This window comes from Poecilia mexicana, unplaced genomic scaffold (genome assembly GCF_051168715.1).
Source record: "Poecilia mexicana isolate PSO_F unplaced genomic scaffold, ASM5116871v1 scaffold_23, whole genome shotgun sequence".
NCBI lineage: Eukaryota > Metazoa > Chordata > Actinopteri > Cyprinodontiformes > Poeciliidae > Poecilia > Poecilia mexicana.
Window position 1 is genome coordinate 3,881,395 of NW_028263392.1, and position 14,852 is coordinate 3,896,246.

The 14,852-nt window shown below is 38.8% G+C and overlaps 1 protein-coding gene across 1 annotated transcript; it reads right to left on the reverse strand.

Annotated features, from left to right (window-relative positions):
- Nucleotides 1–6,463: 6,463 nt before the first annotated feature.
- cmah (cytidine monophospho-N-acetylneuraminic acid hydroxylase) lies at nt 6,464–13,412 on the reverse strand. Its single transcript, XM_088003402.1, has 7 exons — nt 13,375–13,412; nt 11,953–12,088; nt 11,597–11,740; nt 10,577–10,751; nt 10,224–10,340; nt 9,239–9,354; nt 6,464–9,131 (listed from the first exon to the last, which is right to left on the reverse strand). The coding sequence occupies exons 1-7, from the start codon at nt 13,400–13,402 to the stop codon at nt 8,999–9,001; spliced, it is 849 nt and encodes a 282-aa protein (XP_087859528.1). The 5' UTR covers nt 13,403–13,412; the 3' UTR covers nt 6,464–8,998.
- Nucleotides 13,413–14,852: the final 1,440 nt, after the last annotated feature.

The following is a 14,852-nucleotide window of genomic DNA, read 5'->3' on the forward strand; positions in this document are numbered from 1 at the left end:
TTTACAGTTTTCTGGAAGTTTGTTCCAGATTTGTAGTGCATAGAAGCTGAATGCTGCTTCTCCTCGTTTGGTTCTGGATCTGGGGATGCAGAGTCGAACCAGAACCAGAAGACCTGAGGGGTCTGGAAGGTTGATACAACAGCAGATCTTTAATGTGTTGTGGTGCTAAACCGTTCAGTGATTTATAAACTAACAGCAGTATTTTAAAGTCTAGTCTTTGAGCTACAGGGAGCCAGTGAGGAGACATTAAAACTGGTGTTATGTGCTCTATCTTCCTGGTTTTAGTGAGAATGCGAGCAGCAGCATTCTGAATCAGGTGCAGCTGGAGGATTGATTTGTTGGGCAGACCTGTGAAGATACTGATGCAGTAATCAATGAGACTAAAGATAAACGCATGGATGAGTTTCTCTAGATCTTGTTGAGACATAAGTCCTCTAATCCTGGAAATGTTCTGTAGATAATAGAAGGCCAACTTTGTGAGTGTCTTTATGTGGCTCTGAAGGCTCAGAGTCCAGCACTACTCCCAGGTTTCGGTCTGATCGCTAGGTTTTAGTTGTAATAACTGAAGCTGTGCATTGATTCTAGTTCGCTCCTCTTTAGGTCCAAAGATAATAACTTCAGTTTTGTTTCTGTTCAGCTGAAAGTTTTGGCACATCCACACACTTATCTGTTCTAAGCATCTATTCAGTGATTGGATGGGTTCAGAATCACCTGGTGACATCGTGATGTAGAGCTGTGTATCATCCACATAGTTATGGTAGCTAATCTTAATTCTTGTTATAACCTGAGCTAGTGGGAGCATATAAATATTGAATATATGGTTGGTTATAGTTAGGAAGCTATTTAACTGTTTAAACAGCTTTTTCAATAATTTTTGTCCAGATTGTTCTTTTTTATCAGTGGTTTGATCACTGCTATTTTCAAAGCCTGAGGGAAAACACCTGAAGACAGCGATGAGTTACTATTTGGATCAGATCATTGGCAATGACAGGCAGGACTTTCTTAAAGAAATGTGTAGCTACGATATCCATACAGCAGGTAGTTAAGCTTAATTGACCTATAATTTCTTCTAAGGTTTCATAATTAAGTAGTTTAAATTGGGTCATTCTTTTTCTGCATTTGATGTGTTTGGGCACAGCATTAGTACTGGATTTGGTGTGGGTGTGCAGATTAAACTTCCGATTTTTAACATTTTCTCTTCAAAAAAGCTGGCAAACTGGTCGCAGGCTGCAATAGATTGAAATTCAGGCTGTAACATCATTGGAGGGTTTGTGAGCCTGTCAAGTGTTGCAAATAAAGCTCGAGCTTTGTTAATGTTTTTGTTAATGATAGCTGCAAAGCATGTTTCTCTTGCATGGTTTAGTGTTGAGTGATAGCTGCGCTGTCTTTGTAGATTTCATAATAAACGTGAAGTTGAGTTTTACACCATTTATGTTCAGCTCTTCAGCAGAGTTGTCTTGCAGATGTAACTGTGTATTTCTCAATGGAGACTTGATCCTATGCAGAGGTGGGACCAAGTCACTGTGTTGTAAGTCTCAAGTCTTTGTCCTCAAGTCGCAGTTCATCGGCTTGAAATTTCAAGTCCTTTCGAGTCGTTTTTTTTGTTCTTTTTTTAAAAACAATGTTCCAATTATACTAAATGTAAATAATAGACCACATGTTCTTAAAATCAAACACACTGATGCACTCATTGCAAATAAAGCACAGTGGTTTTGAATTTGGATGTGATGCTAACATAAATATCGGTCAGTCCAAGTGGGGTTAAATCTACTATTTATGGAAAAATACTAATACGGGAGCAGGGTGGGAAAGGGGTGTAAGAAACCGTACTTTTCCTTATGAATACACCATCTATCCTGTGATGGAACTGGATCCGGTTCATCATCATGATGGGACAGAGAGAAACTCTCTTCCCTGAGTTCAGGTACAGAACCTGCTTTCTGATCTGGACCCCGCTCACTATCCACCGGCTTCCTGAGCTAACACGGTGGACATTGGCTACCTATCGATGAAGGTGCTGGCAGCACATGCTTTTATCAGCCAGTTGTTTATAGAAGATAGTCGAGAGTGTTTCAGGTCACCTCATCCTACTGCTGGGACAGGGCCACTCAGAAAAATCTTCAGTTTTAGTTTTCCAATAGTGTTCAGAAGAAAGGTAAAGTCCTTTTTCAGGATCTCTGAATCTGATAAAAGACTTATGGCACAACACATGTATGTTACACTCTTGAAACAAACAGGACTCCATCTTCTGTTTTGGCAACTTTATTTGTCAAACGCTCCATTTTGACTTCCTGGGCCAACGTATTTACTCAGGTTTCAGGCATACTTTTGCAATTTGGTCATGTTCAGCTCTGTCTGTTGATATTTTGTTTTACTATCTCATGGTACACTCTTCTGACCACAGTGACCTAGTCTGCCACACTTACGTTTGTTGGTTTACAACACTTCTCTGCTAAGTCAGAAAATCCTCAAAAAGGGCACAGTGCAACTCTGATGGCCCGCGCACAGAGTATAAAACGTGTGGTTTAAATGACTCCATTTCTTACGACCACGACCTCCATTACATTAAAATTGTGTTTCCATATAGAGATAGATTTTTAATTTATTTATTTACGGTAACTTGGATTTAACCAGGTAGAAACTCACAAGTACAGCCATCAAAAGATGGTGCTGGTTTTGTTTTGAAGTCTATGAATAGTGATATTCATATTGTGATGATTAGATAGATATTATTGTTCTATATGTCATATATATTTTGGTCAATAATTAGTTCAATTGGTTGTTGGTCACCTTTGGGAATAATGCTTGATTTTTGAAGCTGTATAATCTGACGGTTGTGCTCAGTGAGTTGAATCTCTTGGCAGTGGAAAGCTGATAATATGGAGGAATTTAAAGGTGCTAAACTCATGGAATACGTTCATAAAGTAATGAAACATAGAACTCCATTCTCTCTGCTCATAGATAAACAGGAAGACATTTAATGCACATCTGCGGATTCAAACATCACATTTTCATCGTCTCAGTTTCATCGTCTCAGAAATCCAAAATGTCTTGCCGCTTACTTCTGACATCAGTTTCTTATACAGTTCCAGCTCTACTGTTGTGTATTGGAAAGCTCTTGACCAATGGCGTTACTGGACCTCGCTCGCGTAGCAATTCTGGCTCCGTCTTACACTGGATGCGTGTTGGAAGTTCTGAGAAAAGGGTTTTGACTTGATCAGAAGGGCAGTTAGTCAAGTTGTTGGTTCCTTTTCTGTCCAAGCAGAGATTCTTTCCCTTCCCTGGCCGACTCTCTCCCACACAAGCAGGGAAAAACGTTTGCCAGAAGTTTTTTGCACAACAGCTCAAACTCTCCAATCTGAATTCCTTCCTGACTTCTACCCAGTCCATTTGAGACGGTACATTTCATTTTGGTCAAAACATATCTTAATGTGAATCAACCAACAACATAATTTTTAACTATTATTATAATTATATTCCTCTACAATAAACTGGAATATTTGCCAGCCTGTGTGTGCAGGATCTTTGAGTTTCTACTTCTTGGATAATTTTTCTCTTAATCAAATGGAGTTTGTGATTTGTGACTATGTGGCCACACAGAAATCTGACTTTTCCACCAACAGACACACATTTTGCTGCTCTCACCAAGACTTTTCACCATTTGAAGCAGACTTTATGAAAATCTAGTTAGTTCTCCTGAGATCTTCAAATATTTGAGTATTCTTTTTAATCTGAGGGATTAAGCGCTACTAGATCATAACTAGGTTTCTATTTGAACTGAATTCACTCTTTATTAGAGCGTGCGTCACAGGCCTTGTTAGAGGAAGCAGGTCATATTTTTCCAGTGTATTAAGTGTCATTAATATTTTGGATTATTTTTCACTGAATTTTGGACTAGGTTGACTCTTTTCCTCAAGTTGTTCTTCCTGTCTGCCTTTTTACCTTCTCTTCATCTCTGCTCTCACATCCAAAGAAAATGTTATCTCTTGCCTCCATTTATTCCATTGCTTGCCTGAGCTCTGTCAGAAACTCAAGCCTCCATTAAGTTCCTATCCTAAGCAGTAGGCATAAACTAAAGGACTTTTATTACATAAACATAGAAAATATCTAATTGAGTTGACTGTAATTCAGGGTCGTCCAAACTTTCTGTCACATGGTCATAAAACCGTCAATCTGAAAGTACTCGGCAGCCAATGAAATGTCTTTTGAAAATAATCTAAGATCTTACTCATGCTGGCTTGTCCACAATGTTTAGGCTTCGCATTAAAACTCTTCAGATGAATGGGCGCCAGTCTTTCTGCTGAGCGCGCTCTCTGGAAACGGTCTGGGATTACTCCACATCTGCACCAACTCCCAAACGGATGGGACAGGGTATGGGCACAGCTGGTCCAGAGAAGCTGGGCAGACTCAATGAGGCGTTTGTTTCAAACCGAGGGGAAACGCGTGGGTGTGTGGGTGAGTTGAATACCATCACCGGGGAAAGTGTGTGTATTAAAACACTCATGCTCAGTGGGTGCAAGGCCCGTGGTTTGGTGTAGTGCCTTGCCAAAATATTCCTTCAGGCTACTGGCCAAATGTGGAGGTTTTTTTTTTTTTTCTCCCTGGGCTTTTATATGAAAGCGCTTCACAAAGTTTATCAGAATATTGTGATTGTAAAGAAAACATTGCTACATGGATTTATTAAGTATTTTTACTTATAAAGATATGAAAAGTGCAACAAACATCTTTATTAAGCTCATTCTAATCTAATATCCTTTAACGAAATATGGTGCATTTGTAAAGCAAAGAGGTAGAGTTACTGAAAAAGTTTGCACTCTGCTAGTATAAGGGCTCAATAATTGGTTGGTGTTCTTTTCTCTTTGCATGAATTACCTTGTCATGGTGCAGTAATGCAGTCTGGCTTTCCTAAGATCTTACCAGGGCAGAAGGGGGGAGCTCCATTTAGATGCTTCTACCTAAATGAACAGCAGATTTCTTCAGCAGATACCTTTTCCTATCTTTTCTCTCCTTGCAGATAGCATGAGTGACTATCTGCTTAGCAATTGTGCAAAAGCAAAACCCATTTGTCATTGCTCCTTCTAGTTCTCAACTTAGTTTCTGTCCCTTCTGTATCTTATGAGTCATTTTCTGTTTCCTCCTACAGTATGCCTTGTTTTAGAAACGCTACAACTAAACTAAACGGTGGGGGAATTTTAAAGTTTGATTCAGGAAATATAGCACTGATCTCACTTTAAACAGCTTCCTGCTTGTAGAGTCTGTGCCAACGCCCAATATGAAAACACACAGATAACTTTGACTCATGGTCAGCCTGCTTGTGGGGCCTTTCAGTGCGAAGCTGCGGTCCAGCACAGTGCCTCGAAAAACAAAGTAGAACTCAATATTTAATACATCACTATTTGGGTGTTTTTGTTTTTTTTTGCTACTACAATCCACACTGTAGGTGAATTTTCTACCAGCCTAAACTTACATCAGGTCAGTGCAATGTAAACGCTCTTGAACTCATTCACCTGACCTTCATTCATCAACCATTGGTACTGTACAACTCCTGCGCAACCCCGCTGTGTAAACTCAACTTGTTTGATGGATGAGCTTCCAAAAATTAGCCAGTTAATTATTAGCTTTAATACATTAAAACTAGCACTGTCAAAGATATTTCAAATTGGGAAAACGGATCTGAAATACACAAAAAGGGTGTTAAAAAAAAGAAAGTCCCACAACAACAAATTGCTTGTTTTTTAGGGGGTTTTTCTCCTTCTATGACCAATACATTCTACAATCTGAATTAATGCTTTAGTTTGTTTTTCCACCCTAAAGAAAATGCAGGGCTGTGAAAAATAATTTGCCTTCCAGATTTCTTCTGAAAGGGAAGGAAGAAAATGGCTGCACACAGATTTAATCACCATAGATCTTTAGCTTTCAGATCTAGTCTTTTTTTTTTCTTAGAAATATGTTGATGACCATTACGTCGATGGTCCAGTGGTATCAGAGATTAATCCATGTAATTTAATCCACTGATCCAACTGATCTGCCAGTTTAAGCCAAAGAGTAACAAGCTGGAGCAAAAGTGGCCTGGACCACTCAGGGCCTTCCAAAGGGAAGTAGGACGGCCTGTCCCGGTTCGTGAGGACTGATACTGTAGGCTGGGAATACAACATAACACAAAAGATGAACCCAGACTAAACCTGTCCAAAACCTTCAAGCGACGCCTCCATTCCACCTGGTTGAAAGCCTTCTCTACATCTAGACACAGGATGGCCAAAATGTTAACACATAATGTCCATCTCATGCCCAGCATAAAGGAAAGGGAATGGATTTGGGATGAAGCTCGTCTGATTGGTGTGAATAATGAATTCTATACACTCGTTTGACCTTTTTGCATCTGTTTTCATGAGTAACTTATAATCAAAGCTGACCATGGAAATTAGATGATATGACAAAGGATCAGTCAACTTGCAACCAAATCTGGAGTCAAATTGATTTATTTCCTAAAAGCATAAAGAAATGCAAATGAGGAAGCAACGGTGATGACGTTGGTAGGAGTTTGCCCTGTGTAATCAGTAGATCGCTGGTTCGATTCCCAGTTCCCTCGTCCTCAGGCAAAACACTTCATCACCTTTGAGCTGATGGTGCAAAATTCCCTTCTGTCAGAGCAGCTGGAGCTACAGCAGCTCACCTCAGCAGCATATGGATGAGCCCTTTGAGGTTTCAATTGGAGATTAAATTAATTATTATTATAGTACTACATTCAACAAGTCAAGTGCAGTTAAAACCAAAGGTAAAAAAAAAAAGACCTCACCTATTGTTCTTCACAATATTACAATAAATCAGACAAAATGTTCCTGTTTTAGGCCAGTTCAAATTAGGACAATCTTTTTATTATCAAAATAATAATTTATATGCCATAAGATTACTATGCTGACTAACAATTTCAGACAAGCCTAATGTTGCCATGGCTTTTTAAGGCACAGCTGTGGGTGTATTTTAAGGCCTCAAACGCTGCTTAATTTGCAACATCACAAAAAAAAAAAGAAGAGAAAAGAAATTCAGGCAAACGTAGAAGAGACTCATGGGCCCAGAAGTCTGGAGTGTTGAAGGCGCCACGTTTATCTGTTTGAACCATTAAAGTCGAGCACAAACACAGTGAGAGTCCAACCATCATACAGTCCAGTTTGGTTTTACTAAAACGGGTTTGTCGTGGTTGAAAATGTGGTGATGGATTCCAAATTGGTTCTAAAGTTTAAATGAAGTAAAATATCTTTTAAAAATTCCCTCTGGTTACTGAGGCATTTAGAACATAGAATTAACATTGATGATCCCCACTGACCTAAACCAGGACAGGTTTTGTCTGATCTACCGTTACACCATAAAAACATCACCTCCAACTTGATAATCACAACAAATAACATCACCATTAAAGCAGCGTAAATGTAAAATAACTTATTACACTGTAAAAATAAATACCAGCACCAAATCCTGTCAGATCTGATCAACGCTAAAAATGTTGTAGAATCTCTTATAAACATTGTTTTCCTTTACCATCACCCTTTAAACAACACACAGTGCTTTGTGCGACCATTTAAAACGTTAATCATTAGTGCGACCATCTTAACTGAGAAGGAGGCAAGACAGTTTTCTAGTTAACATGCAAAGACCAGACCACATCAACATGCACTTTATGATGTAATGACATAAAAGGAGTGAAGAGGATTTTTTTTTTAAGTTGGGTTTAATCATTGGAGTCTGTTAAGTAGTGCATCGCCTAACCCAACCAAATTCTGCAGACTGAATAAAACTGGATGGAGTTGGTAGGATGGAGTAACTGGATTTGTGAAATGGAACTGCGATTGAATTGATTTTGTACAAGGCCCTTCAGTTCTTGTGTTGTGAACTGAATAGAGAAACTAACAGCTGTGAGAGTGGAGGCTTGTCAAGACGAGTTAAGAGGCTGAATTTTCAAACTGAGTTAAAGTCCCACTCTTCTTGAACCTGGAGATGGAACACTTTGTTCTTAGATTAATTTATCACCAGCTGCGTTTGCATCACAAACGTGCAAAAAACTTTATATTCCTCTGATGTCGAAAAAACCCAATTGTGCAATTATGGTCTCTTCATTTTGTGAGAAACTCCATTAAAATCACACCATCTACAATAATTCTGAGGAATCTGGATTGATACGAGTTACAACATTTAATTTCCCTTTGGGATCAATTACCGGTAAGAGGTTTTGAAGACTCCAACTATTTCCTGTCGTTTTCTTCGTGGTTTGTACCGGTGGCAACATCCGGTGGTTGATCACGTAAGGCGTGAAAAAGTGTTTCCATTTGCAGTTTTGCAAAATAAAGCAACTTTGATGCAACCAAATAACTTAATTTCCTCATACTAGTGCCAATTTTTATTTATTTTTTATCAAGAATCAAGTTCTTCAAATTTGGCGTGTTTTCATTACTCAAATTTTAATTGGAATGTCAAATTGCAAAGTTATATGGTCAACAGAGGCGCAACTTCGGTCATTTTGGGGTTTTTGTTGTTGATTTCCAGTTGAACACTTAAATGCTTTGTTTTGCTGCTCATTTATTAGATGGACTTGAGCAAAGGTACCTTAAAGGAGGACTGTTGCGTGGAAATGAGACGTCATGCCTCCACTTTTCTTGAATAGATTTGCACGTTTGGTGAGGAGAGAGGAAAAGGAGGCCTGAGGTGAGAATAACTGTACTGTATGAGGGAATGGAGTTATATGAAATGCAGTTGATGTGTGGCATTGCTTTTTGGTTTAAAACATTAAAATATCTAAATCATTTCTATATGGAGTGATGGTTTAGAAAAGTCATACATTTAATAAGTAAGAAAAGAAAAACAAAATCCCAGAGGAGTTCCCACAAGATAACTTCCATTAGGCTTCATGGAAATTCCACTTTGGCTGAGTGCAATTAATCATTTTACTTTTTTTTTAAAACCAAGAAATCTGGAACATTTCCTTCATATTCGCCTCCTTCCAAATCTATAAAATAGAACAATAATTCAACAGGCCATAATTTAATGCGTCTGTTTCCTGGATGGGAGGGACCTGCTGCAGAAACTGGTCCCAGTCCGGACCATGAAGAGGTAACTGGGTCTGGAAGTGGTTCCAGAACCTGAAGGCCAAAATGAAACCGAAAAAAAAAAAGAAGTTTTATGGGTTTAGAAGAAATAAAATCCATACAATGTAAATTTGCTTTTCTTTTTTCCTGTGTGTTTATACTTGTGGTGGTAGGTGTCGGGATCTCGGCTGATGCGGTTCTGAAAGCCGATGTACAGGTCATCCCAGAGGCCGCCGTGCAGAACCACGTACCTCATCACGCCGATTCTGTTTTTAATCTTAAAGTTAAACACAGAGAAACTTTAGGCTGTTCCTGACAGTCATTCAAAACATGATTGACAAAATATACATCTTCTTTGAAACCTTGCAACATTGACGTTTAATACTTTCAATATGAGTGGAAATGTATATCATAAAAGCCTTTTTAGCAACAGGCACAGAGTTAATATTATCTTACTGTTTAAATTTTACCTTTAATAACATAAAGTTACCTGATTTTCAAAGTGCAATCAGTAATACTTTTATAACAAATTTATATCAATGATGATTTCTTGGTTAATGTCAAGTTGTCAAAACAAAGACATTTTGAATAATGTCAACTTTGTATTAAAAGTGTCATAATTTACCGAATGACGCTTTACGACAAGTCATAAATATTCATGAAGGCTTATTCATGTTCATGACAGGTGTTATGTCATGTTTATGACAGTGTCATGTCAGTCTTATTCAACCCCCCTTCAAATAAAGTGTTACCAAAATCCTCACTTAAATCAGTTATGAAGAGTTTTTGTTTACATCTTCATGCTACAAAACTGCAGCTGATGCGAAACAGACACAAATGTAAACAATCTTTATTTCGCTCAGAAATAAAAGCAGCCAGTCACAAAGCAGCTGCTTTCACTGGCTGCCTTCACAAAGCAGCTGCAGTCTGGGAGTGTGATTTATTTTCCTTGGCACTGATTGGCCGAACCACCAAGACCAGAGGCAAGCAAGTCTGTAGATGTTAGCTTCTGGAGTAGTGCGAAAGCAGTTTCCCTACTATTACAACAGGCAGACACAGTTTCAAATGATTTTAGGCAGCATGCTTATTTTCTAAAAATATGTTCAGCTCCTCTTTGCTGCTTCGTGTTCGATGAGAGGAGCTTACCTCAATGTAGGAGTGCTCTCTGTCTGGTCTTGTGGAAGGAAATGACAAATCCAAAAAGTCCACCAGGTAGTCGTAGCCATTACTCATTGCTTTAAAGCTGTCATCTGTTTCAATCATCTAAATGAAAGGTTAACAGTGAAGATAATTAAAATGTCAGTTTCAAATATTTTAAGTTTGGTTATCAAAGGGATCAAGAGTAAAGGCATCATATCTAGCAACAAAACATATAGAAGAAAGTCAAGCAATCCAGCAGCCATGAAAAAAAGAAACAATGATTGAGGAAGAGCCAAGAGTTTCTGTAACAGGTTTTGAAGAAGATTGGAGTTGAATCCTTCTGTTCAAATAATATTTACCCGCACCACCAGGTTGTAGTTTTGAAAGCCTGCCCAGCTGTAATAAAACTGGATCCAGCTCTCATGCTTAAATATCTCACTGCTGATGGCGCTGTTGAGCTCATCCACATACAAGTCAAACTCCCAGCTGTCCTTGTAGATTTTGGCTTTGGCTGGAGGATCAGTAATGGCCTCACTAGAATTGATCACAGCAAAGGAAGCAGTGAAGGAAAACTTAAAACTACGAAGGCTTGAGATGTAGCGGTTTTAATCGGTCTTTTTCTCACTTGTCGACATTTCTCACTATCTTAACTAAATACAAGGTTTCCCCTAAAAAAACTTGCTAAGCCTGGTGATTGGGCTCTCGGGCAGACATTTATCCAGCATCCCGTCGTGTTTTTGAGTTGAATGTTTAAATCTGACAGGAAATTTGAAAATATCACTTGATAATTATGTGTTATCAAAATATTGGAAGATTAATACCTGAACACCAACTATAACGTCTTAAAAAATGCAAACATCTTAAAAACACTTTACAAAAATAAGCAATGCTAAGCCTGGTGGGGGGACAAGTAAAGCCTGGTGGCCCGCCAGGCTTATATTGCACTGGGAAACCCTGAAATGTGAAATCTGAAGGCGACTGGCTAAAAAATAAAGAAGGTCGAATACAAATGTATGAACTGTACTTTTCAGATCTCAACTTCACGTGACTAATGTTGGACTCTACATGACGCCTCACTTTAATCTGGCCTATTTGCAGATCGCAGCCTAACTTTTATGTTGTACTTTATGTACCATCTTAAGTTGACATTTGAAGCTTATCTCAAGCTCTCTCAGCCAATTGCTGTCTTTTCTCATTTCAACTCTTGATGTAGTTCTTAGAAAGGCTACAGTAAAGTCACCCTACCATCACCTGAAAGTTAATCATTTATGCTTGAAGAGCCAATGCTTCTGCCCAATGTGAAAACACACGCCGAGAACCTGTAATGCAGATTCTGGCCACAACTGCATTGCACAAATCAACTTTGAGTCATGGTCCACCTGCTTGTGGGGTCTTTCAGTGCGAGGCCGAGGTCCAGCACAGCGCCGGGTTTGGGAGTCCACGTCTTGGTGTCTGGTGAAAGCTGATTGATGAGTGTGTTGAGGTTCTCTGCACTGTTTTTGATGTTTGTATCCTTAATGTACCTTCACCCATTTAGAAGAGAGAAAAAAACATATTGGAAGGTCAAAGTTTACCACAAACGGCTTGGTTTATCTATACTGTTCATTATCTTTGAGATAAAGTGCTTATTGAGCTGCATCTCCTGTGACATCAGGACAGTAGAATGTTATTAGGCCCCAGTGCATTGATCATTGGTACTGTGCAACTCCTGCCCAATGCGCTGTGTAAACTCAACTTGTCTGATGGATGAGCTTCCACAAAATATCCAGCGAAGGGACAGTAGATCCTCGGCTGCAGGTATTTGACCAGTGTGGCTTTGTAGTTCAGTAACTTCTTCCTTTCGTTTTTGATAAACTCTGCCTTCCACGAGTCTGACAATGAGGAAGCATCACCATTGGTACAATGTCAGCAGTGTTGTGCACAACAAAAACATTTTTGGCTTTATGATTTGTTCTGTTGGGGAGTTAAAAGTGGCTAATAACAAAACAATCATCACACTGGACTCTGTTTTGGTCTGCTTTATTTGGACCAATGTTGGAGGGTTCTGGGTGCACCTTCATTACACAAATCACAAATTGTCACAGAAACCCCAGACTCTCACAGAGACCCTCGTGTATTTATACTCAAATCTGTCTGAGTGTGTGTGTGTGTGTGTGTGTGTGTGTGGCGGGGGGGGGGGGGGGGGGTGCGCGTGTGTGTGTGTGTGCGTTTGTTTGTAATACCTTGTGGGGACGATTTTCCTGACATATACTATGTTGTGGGGACCAATCGCTCCTCGTGGGGACCGGAGACTGGTCCCCACAAGGGGAAACCCTGTTTTTGGTTTAGGCTGTAGAAATGAATGGAAGTCAATGGAAAGTTCCCACAAAGATAGCAACACAAACGTGTGTGTGTGTGTGTGCGTGTGTGTGTGTGTGCATGTGCGTGTGCAAGTATGCGCGTGTGGCGTTCTCAACCGGTCCAGTTCTTTCTTTGGTTGACGTAGATCTCTCGACTCGTGTTTTGCTGAAACAATAAGAGAGTTTCCTGGAATCGTCCACACCTGGGTCCTTACAACAGATGGGTGTTTACAACAGCTTAGTGATTTTTATTCCACAGCTCTCCAAATCCAAATTCCTTCCCCATTTTTAGATCAGAATGACGCATTACATTTAATACACTACATGTACTTTTGATAAAAACATACCTTAGTGCAACATAATGTTGTTTGGCAACTATTAAGATCATTTTGTTTCTCTATGGTTTCACATTTTGCTGATTCGTGCTGTTGCTTTGTTCTGTGAAAGGTGTTCCCCAAGGCTCTCTGTTAGTCCCATGGTGCTTTCCATTCTCCTACTTGAGCCTTATCAATAAAACATCCCTGTAAAAACACTTTGTTGTCAAGAACAAGATATTGTTGAGTGCCCATTGTTCACTTAAAATTTAATGTGGGCATTAAATTTTTAATGTGCTTGTCCATCGATTGACGCAACATTACCAACAGTGATGTTCTGAAGCAGATCAATCTCATACATTGCAGCAAAGAATTGCCTTTTGGCGTAAACACAGTCTGTTAATGGTGTTTGGCTTTCTTTCTTTTGGTTGGTTCTTTTCTTTTATAGTAAAAGAAAAGAACCAACTATATTTTCTGGGCAGCACTGCACAGTGTTAAGCTCACCGCTGTATTTCCCTCCGTGAAATGTCATGGGGAATCCAGACGCAATCTATTTTACTTGTGGTTGAAATCATTGCAAATGCCGTTGAGCTGCATTTACACTAAGAGATAAACAGGAAATGGTTCTTCCAAAACAAAGCATCACACCTCAGACAGGAAGTTAAAATTAAGAACAAGAGAAGCAGGGACCTTCTAAGTTACTATAAGCCACTGGTACATTGTCGTTAACATCTCAATGTACTTCCCAGATACTGCAAAATGTTATATTTAACTTTGACCTTTTTGTCATGTTTATTCTGTATAATTATTGACGAGATGTGGAACAAAAAAAAAAAATAGTAACATGAATGAATCAGCTGTCAGGTCCACATGTTATAATACTGACTTCCACTGTTCATTTGTCAGATTAAAGTTATTTATTTGAGGACTCCAGTCTCCCCAATCTTGGAAAAGTGTAGTTTTGTTCCCCCATAAAAAACTCACTAAAGAAATCTTTGTACTGAAACAGTATTGATATGAAAAACCAAAAGAAACAAAGAACGAAATAAATGCACCGTTCGTCTAAGAAAAAGGTTTTTTTTGAGTTTGCTTGAAAGCTTGACATGCTATCAGTTGGCAGTTAAGCAAATTTTAAACTGTTCTCTCTCTCTCCTCTGCAGAGGAAATTGCTATGTCATTCTATGGAAATATATAACAGATCATTTTTCTCAAGAAGTAAATATAAAACCAGTTGCGTGCACATTTGAGTTTCCTAATCTTGCAGCTGTTGACAGTGGGTTTTTTTTCTTGTTGTTTTTTAAGCCTGCGAGGTGCTTGCATGTAAAAACATTTAAATGTAAAAGCAGGAAACTCCAGATTAAAATTTCCTGCACGGAATTGTGTATTTTCCAAGATGGACGCTTTTCTCCAAATTGGAATGTCTTTCTAGAGGAATCGTAGCAGACACTGAAGTTTTTCTGGACTATTCATTTGTACTTTACCTACAACCCAAAATCAACAGGTTTTTGAACTTCAAAATGCCCAGTAAGAAGAATAATAATAAAAAAATCCAATTGTATATTTAATGTTAAATAGCTCTCTATTAGTTTTAATATATTTTTAGGTCTATGTTAGTACTGACCGAACATGTCTGAATTTGCTAGAATGTCCACTCTTAAAAATATTTTGAATATGTTTCTTTGTTATCTCTAAATGAAATTACTTAGAAATGTCTTCATAGCCCTTCCCAGATTAATGGACAGCAACTACTGTTGTTGTAGCAGATAAAACGCACCTGTCTGCCTTAAGGCAACATTTGCTTGGTCTCTTTGGTAAACTCGTCCAAATGCAAACACATTTGACACAAAGCCTTTTGTAGAAGTGTTGCTGTCATACTTTGAGCTATTCTACTGATTATTGCAGAAGCAATGAAAAGGCAGTTTTGTGATTATCCCTGTTTTGACCTATAGAGGTGAAGAACCCACAATGACCTGGTGTTTGAC